The sequence below is a fragment of the Octopus sinensis genome, linkage group LG21, assembly GCF_006345805.1.
Source record: "Octopus sinensis linkage group LG21, ASM634580v1, whole genome shotgun sequence".
Classification (NCBI taxonomy): Eukaryota; Metazoa; Mollusca; class Cephalopoda; order Octopoda; family Octopodidae; genus Octopus; species Octopus sinensis.
In genome coordinates, this window is record NC_043017.1 from 4,045,420 (window position 1) to 4,053,815 (window position 8,396).

Genomic DNA, 8,396 nt, shown 5'->3' on the forward strand with positions numbered 1-8,396 from the left:
TTTGTCTTCTTTTCATTGGATTAGTTAATCTTCGCTAAACCCATTTGACAGGATAATCGTCGTGAAACTTTGATTGTCAACACCTGAGGAATTCCGGCTTTCGCTTGGAACCCAGCAGTAATTGATAGCCCAGTATTCGGGTCGAGTGCTTCTCGAATTTATTTGGTATATATATATTCCACTGAATTTAGGTAAATAATCCTTCGAACAGACGGTCAGTAGCGACGCCTGCTGGGTTCGGCTACTCTGCATTGATAAAGGGCAAATACCCTGAAACTAGTCTGTATATCCCAGACCAGCAAAGGGAAGCGGCTGACTTCCCCTGTTTGGAGGTTATAATGGACACAGGTTCGTGTGTCACATAGCTAGCTAGAGGCGATGGCATCTTGGAGCTAATCAACGGCAGCTTTCGTCCTATATTTATGGTCTGCCATATTAGCTTGGCGATAACTATTAATATATATATACAATCAATAATAAAAGGGTAAAATTAATTAATTATTAATTAATTTTACCAAGTAGTGTTCAGTATGTAAAAATACCATTTACGGTATATTTAAAACATTACGTTATATAATTAGGGTTCAGTAAAATAATTTACTTTACCACACACCGAACTTTTAGAAATAGCAGCCCAAAAAATCTTAGCTATTTCTTCTACTATAAGAGAAATCTCCCAGACAATGCATACTCAAAAATAATTATATATATATATATATATATATATATATATATATATATATAATATATATATATAATGTAGTAATACTTCACCAAGTAGAAAAGCATTCGATCAGGTAAGAGAGTAGAAATAATCTTATAATAAACAAGAAAAAAACACAAATCTTGTGAATACAGTTACTCGGGATTTCCTGGTTGAAATAATTATTTATTCAACAATGCGCAGGAGTGGCTGTGTGATAAGTAGCTTGCTAACCAACCACATGGTTCCGGGTTCAGTCCCACTGCGTGGCATCTTGGGCAAGCGTCTTCTGCTATAGCCCCGGGCCGACCAATGCCTTGTGAGTGGATTTGGTAGACGGAAACTGAAAGAAGCCTGTCGTATATATGTATATATATATATATAAGTGTGTGTGTATATGTTTGTGTGTCTGTGTTTGTCCCCCTAGCATTGCTTGACAACCGATGCTGGTGTGTTTACGTCCTCGTAACTTAATGGTTCGGCAAAAGAGACCGATAGAATAAGTACTGAGCTTACAAAGAATAAGTCCCGGGGTCGATTTGCTCGACTAAAGGCGGTGCTCCAGCATGGCCGCAGTCCAATGACTGAAACCAGTAAAAGAGTAAAAAAAAGAGTAAGTTATTAAACTGGAAACAAGAGCGTCTCTGCTTTTAAACATTCTCTGCCCTAAAGATAACCGACAAACGGCTTTGTTTCAGATTTATAAATAGCCGAATGAATTATTATTTCGGCCGGGAAACCCTGGGAAGGTGTATTTACAAGGTTTTGTGGTTTATCATAAGGTTATATATACATACACACACACACACATACATGTGTGTGTGGTGTGTGTGTGTGTGTGTGTCTGTGTCTGCCATTCCCATTCGATATCGTTGGAAAGCAACTAATTTCTTTAATTGTAATAGTTAATCAAGTTCACCAAAGTTGGAGAGCCCTACGTGACTACACGACATTCTAGAAATAGCAGCTACATAACACGAAAGGTGCACACGTGTGTGTAGACAGACAGACAGACAGACAGACAGACGGATAGATAGATAGATAGATAGATAGATAGATAGATAGATAGATAGATAGATAGATAGATAGATAGATAGATAGATAGATAGATAGATAGATAGATAGATAGATAGATAGTTTTACATTCAGGTGTACACTTTGTAGCGGGCTTTTGACAAGTCACCTGAGGAGAGAAACACATCTGCACCTATGATGCACAACAATTGTTTGTACAGCGTCTCACCTGCGATGTACCGGTGCACGATGGGTCGAAAAGATCATCGTGAATAAAGAGTCTCGTGAATTTCATTTACTTTCTCTCATGATATAGATATATATATAAGGACCGCTTCGGTTATGAATGACCATGGGATCGCACCTAGAAAGATCCCCTCCGAGGTACAAGTCCGAACAAGGTTGTTTATGGAAGATCAGCAGTCGCCCCTACGTGCAAGCTTCCCCTCCCCGTTCCACCAATGGAATGGCACCAGTGACGTTGCAACCCATTTCTGCGGTTATGGGAACTGATGCAACGGGAAATAAAGTGTTTTGCTGAAGAACACAACACACAGCCCGGTCCAGGAATCGAACTCACTACAATGTGACTGAGCCCGACGTATGTATGTCTTTGTGTTTGTGTTTTGTACCTCACACTCAGCGTTTGAAAACTGGTGTTGGTTTGTTTACCTCTCTGTCACTTGTTGATTCATCGAAAGAGGCCGATAGACCGATAGAATAAAAGCCAGGCTTAAAATTTAAGTACTTGAGGAGATTTGTTCGACTAAACCTTTCAAGACGGAGACCCAACTTGGCTCTGGTCCATTGACTGGAAACAAATATAAACTGGAAGATAAACCTTCCTAAAGTTACACCGTCTCTGCCGTTTTGAGAAAAGACCAGATTATGTATCCAAAATAAAACTTCCCTTGTAGCACACGCCCTACGTTAAAACTCACACCGTTTCTTCCGCCTAAAAGTATAGAACAAAATAGCCTGCTAGAGCGACCACCTACTTTGAAGATATGAAAAAGAAAGTGTAAAATATTCGGGGGGAGCTCAAAAATCTTTCATTGATAGAAAATTGATAAGTGATAAAAAAAACGGTGCCTAGATTATTAAAAGTGGTCAATGACTCAAACAATGTATTTTCTCTGGTGAGTCATCATTCACCCTTTTTATTTTCCCGCTCCGAAGAGTTTGTGTCGGGAAACAATTCAAAGAAGCCTTCAGCCCAGATTGTTTATCCCTTACAGTGAAGCATGGACAATGATGCCTTGGAATATTCTTAACTCCTACGATTATCTGAGTAGTTTGGTTGATCATGTCTATTTCTGCTTTAAAACAATTTTAATACTACGCAAAGATAACTTTAATTCTTCGATAATTTAGTCTTTTATACTTTTCTGCTTTTTTTTTTCTTTTAATCAATTTCTTTTTCTGTACGCAAATAAAAAGAATGCTCCAGACTAAAATATATGCTCTGAGTAACTTGCTCAAGATATAAAATGAGAAATAAACTTGTAAGATTTACCGAGCAGAAAAGCAAAACCCCAGGGATTGGAGAAAGTCCTTCGACTCGGGCAAGTCAGGGATTATAAGGAGGTCGATAAATCAAGTACCAATTACACACTGGGGTCGATCTACTCGACTTAATCCCTTTGTCTATCCTTGTTTGTCCCCTCTATGTTTAGCCCCTTGTGGTCAATATAGAAATAAGAATTAAGGCGGCGAGATGGTTGAATTGGTAGTACCCCGGATAAATTGCCTTTCGTCCATCTTTACGCTCTGAATTCAAATTCAACCGAGATCGGCTTTACCTTTCATCCATTCGGGGTCGATAAATAAAGTACCGGTTGTGCATTGTGGCTTGATAAGATCGACAAACTCCCCTCCCCTAAGATATTTCAGGCCTTATGTCTATATAGCAGAAAGGATTATTACTGAGACTACAAAAAAATAGAATTTAAAGAAATCCGGCTGCTATTTCGAGCAGGTTGAATGTCCATGTAGAGTAACACATAAGCTACGAAGTTGCTCTGAACTGGTGAGTGAGGAGGAGGAGGAGGAGGAGGAGAGAGGAGGAGGTTAGATATTTGATGTTTGTGAAGCTGTTATTCATTCATTAATTTCATAAAGCAAAATCGGGAAGAATGTCACGAAAGAGAGGGAGTAAGGGACGGAAATGGGGGTAAGAGCAGGGGGTCGGGTCGGGTGAGAATATATATATAAGTGGAGCTACAAGTGACTGAATCAACTTGCAAATGACATTCCGTCACAGACAGTTGTGTACATAGTCTGAAAAAAAGCCACACAGGTTTGGCCTGTTTAGTTAGATGAGTGTATAAGAAGGAAGCCTGTATAAAGTTCACAGGCTGTGGAACGAGTTTCCTATCTGCCCGTTTGCTGGGGGCGGAGACGGCGGGGGAAGGCGGAGGGGAGAAGAAAAGAAGATATTCTGACGTTTCGGAAACTGACTTTTCTTCTTTGAACGAAAAGACTTGGCTTTTCTCTCCGCCTTTCTCTCTCCCTCCCTCCCTCTTTCTCTCTCCTCCCTTTTCTCCTCTCATTTCGCCCATCTCTCCTAATCTCTCCTATATCTCTCATCTCTCACTTCTCCCATCATTCTCATCCTACCCTCCCACCCTCTCTCTCTCTCCCTCTCTCTTCATCCCTCTCTCCCTCTCTCTTCATCCCTCTCTCCCTCTCTTTCTCTATCCCGCTCTCTCTCTCTTCATCTCTCTCTCCCTCTCTTTCTCTATCCCGCTCTCTCTCTCTCTGTTTATCTATCTTTTTATTTCTCATCCCTCTCTCTCTCTTTTCATTTCTCCCATCTTTCCAATCTCTCTTATATCTCTCATCTCTCTTCTCTTCCGTCTCTCTCATCTATCTCTCTTTCTCTATCTCTCTATCTATTAATCTCATCCCTCTTTCTGTTTTTTTTATTTTTCCCATCCGTCTAATCTCTCCCATATTTCTCATCCCTCTCTTTCTCTCACTCTCTCTATTTCTTTTTCTCTCCTCTCTCTCTCTTACTTTCTCTCCCCTCCCTCTCTCTCTCAATCTCTCTCACACACACACACACACACAAACACACACACATACACTTAATGCACACATTCTTTCTTCTTTAATCACAAGACCTGAAATTTGGTGGGAGAGGAGTAGTGGATAAAACCGCTAGTTACTACAGTGCAGACACCTAGAGATTCCGAGTTCAATCCAAGGCAAAGGCAATAAGGTGAATCAAAAGATACACCTGAAGACAGCAGGAGCATACAACAGCCGAAGCGTAGTGAATGCAACAACCAAGATGAAGACATCAGTCCCACTAAAACAACTATTGTTGTTGTTGTTGTTGTTTTGCTTAAAGTCAACCTTGTTCAAGCTGAGCTATAGTCAAGGGTGTTCAAAGCTTGACTGTCTCATTTCCAGACATTTCCAGGCACAGTTTATCACAGAGTATATTATCCAGAATGTGCGGGACTTGTCGCAGATTTGGCTGTCCTTTCTAACGAATTCAACAACCTGTAACCGTTCTCCTCTTCCATACTAAATATTTGTTAAATACGATTTTTGAGTCCTGAGTGAACTCTCAATGAAATAGACGTGTGTGAAAACAAGTTGAACCTCTTAAATCCGACATTCTATGGGTCCGGTAACTCCCTTTTTTCATTTAAACTTTCTAATACACAAAACAACAAAAAGCCTTATTTCGTTTTTGGATTTGGTTTGCAAGATTCTTTATATGAGTTCGTGTGTTGAAGCATATTCTGAGAGTCAAAACTATTGAAAAGGTTGCAACACGCAACGAAAATTTTAGGAAAATAAAAATAAGAAATAAGTGGAAATTTTACCGGTGAGTGTGTTAAATAATAAGGCACAAAACGAAAATGACTCTCCCCAGACACAACAGAACAAAAAGCCTTGTTTGGAAGCATTATTAGTTGTATTACTCCATTAGTTCCTGTTTTAAGCAGTTCTAATTCTGATAAGGCATCAATACATCTGTGTGTGTGCGCGTGCGCGAAATGAAACGTCAATGTCGTGTTTACATAGAGGCTTTTCACTTGGAGTTAGATTTCTGAGTTTAAGAACCTGTATATGATAACCTGTATATGACATATATAAACTGTTCTATCTTTATCATAGCAGCATTTATGCTTTCTTTTTTTTTTTTATGTTCATCTAATAAACTGGTTCCGTGTAATTTGTGGGTACCAAGCACAATCTCTACATAATTGTTTCAATCAGAAATATTAAAAAAAAAAAAATTTAGACAGAGAAGGTGGGGAAAAGTGAGAGAGAGAGAGAATATGAAATGGACCGCAACTGACCAAAAGTGACAAAATAAGGAAACGAGAAAGGTGGGAGACATTTTGGAATGTTGACATAAAATGAAGAGAGCAACAACGGGAGAGGCAAAAAACGAAATATAGCGAAATATTTGTACTTACTGTCCGTTTAAGCCCTCCATTTCCTCTTCTAAGGTTGCAATGCGGGCTTTCAGAGTTGCATTTTCGTCGGTGGTCGTTAGCAGTTGCTTCTTGAGTTCGTCTATTTCGGTCTGGTACATAGCCTTCATCGGCTCAATGTTAAAGTCGCGTTTTTGTTTTTTCAATGCTTCTTTTAACGCCTTATTTTCAGTTTCAAGGAAACGGACCTTTTCGATGTAGTTGGCAAACCTTTCGTTCAAATCTTGCATCTCCTTTTTTTCTTTCTCCCTGGTGCACTTGATATCAGTGGCCCCTTTTGAAGAAAGCGAACTGACGACACCATCTTTGAAATGTAAGGGTGAGCCATAATTTGATCCGACACTTGATACCCTACTTTTGCGAATTATCTTAGTAGTTGCTGTCGGATAGGAGGAAGTCCCCATCGATTTTCTGTAGGATGTTTTCGAATAATTCATTTTCGCTGTTTGTTTGTTGTTGCTCCTTTAGTTAATGCTGCTGTTGTTTGAATAAACCCAATGTAAGAAGTTCCCGAGTAAACTGCAATAACAACCGTAAAGTCGAAATCAATCCAAACTGGAGTTTATCCTAAAAGCTGGAAGGGAAAATGGAAAAGTCAACGACGTGTCTGATGCTGCCAGCAACTGCGGGAATTGCATCGTTGCCGGTCTCTCTTATATATATCCATCCCTCTCTCACCCTCACCCTCTTTCTCCAAATACATATATGCATACATCTATTCTTTACCTACATACATTTACGCACACACACTCACACCACACCACACCACACCACACACAAATGTGCGTGCGTGCGTGTATGTGTGTGTGTGTGTGTATGTGTGTGTGTGTGTGGTGTGTGTGTGTGTGTGTACATGTAGAATTGTTGGAGTGAGAGTGGTCAAAAGAGAAAGAAAAAGACCAAGAAAGAAAGAAAGAAAGAACGAGGTCGAAACAGAGACGGGCTGGGGGGGAGGAGAGGGGGTTATTAGACGAAGGCAAGAGGAGAGAAAGAAATAGAGAGAGAGAAGAGACGGCGTGGGAGGAAGGGAGAGAGAGAGAGAGAGGAATGGGGGGAGGGAGGGAGGGACAAAGAGAACGCGAGCAGAGGAGGGAAGGCATGAGGGAAGATGAAGAAGTAGAGGAAGAAAAGAAGAGGTTGAATGTTGATGAGTATCAGTGCATGTGTGTGTGTGTGTGTGTGAAGGGAAAGAGACATGGCATGAGAGACGAGACTATATGTGAGAATTTTTCAAAAAAAACAAAATCACTTTGAGAAAAAAAATAAAAAAAGAGAAATGAACTATAAATTTTCGACCATTCCTCCCACTTTTCCATTAATCTTCCCTCCTCCCCTCTCTCTCTCTCTCTCTCTCTCTCCTCTCTCTCTCTCTCTCTCTCTCTCTCTCTCTTGCTTGCTTTGTATGTATATGTATTATATATATGTATGTATGTATGTATATATATATGAGTGTGTATGTATGGATGGATGTATATACTCACGCATAAGCCTACATATATGTTTTGTGTGTGTGAGTGTGTATGTTTGTGAGTATGTATATGTGAATGTGTGTGTTTTTGCGTGTGACACATTTTACAAGGATTTACTAAGATAAAAGACACCTACACATACACACATATATACATACATGCATGTATGCATGTATATAAGTAAGCTAATACATATACACACCCTAAGTAAATAATTACCTGAAATTTTGTTTGTTTTCTCGAAGTCATAGCGAGAGACACGCACACACACACGCACACATGCACACTCACAAATATACATACACACGTACACACTTACACACACACCCCTGTACGGATGCACGCACTGCCACGAAAAGTTGACAGAGAGGATGACACGTATAGCAAGTGAAATATCACATCCTTACACAGATGCATACACACACACACACATGCACACACACACACAAATTAACACACACACACAAATACACACACACAAACAAATGCACACACACACACACAAATGCATACACACACACAAATGCACACTCATATATCTGCGTGTATGTATGTGCACGGGTGTACATGTATGTGCATGTGTGTGTGTGTGTTCGTGTGTGTATGTGGTGTGTGTATAGAGAAGCATTTTACATAAAAAACATAATATATATATATATATATTATATATATACTCATCTACACATACACACCGGGTTGTATAGACAGAAAGAAACCCTTTAGAAATATATATATAAAGTGATACACACACAC

At 39.7% G+C, this 8,396-nt stretch overlaps 1 protein-coding gene across 1 annotated transcript in view; it reads right to left on the reverse strand.

The window, feature by feature from the left end:
• The window catches only part of LOC115222952 (70 kDa neurofilament protein), a 28,421-nt gene extending 21,602 nt beyond the window's left edge, over positions 1-6,819 (reverse strand). The window contains exon 1 of the mRNA XM_029793359.2: positions 6,157-6,819. Within this exon, the coding sequence (XP_029649219.1) occupies positions 6,157-6,611 (455 nt within the window). The 5' untranslated portion in view covers positions 6,612-6,819. The remainder of the gene's footprint in view (positions 1-6,156) is intronic.
• Between the last annotated feature and the right edge of the window lie 1,577 nt (positions 6,820-8,396).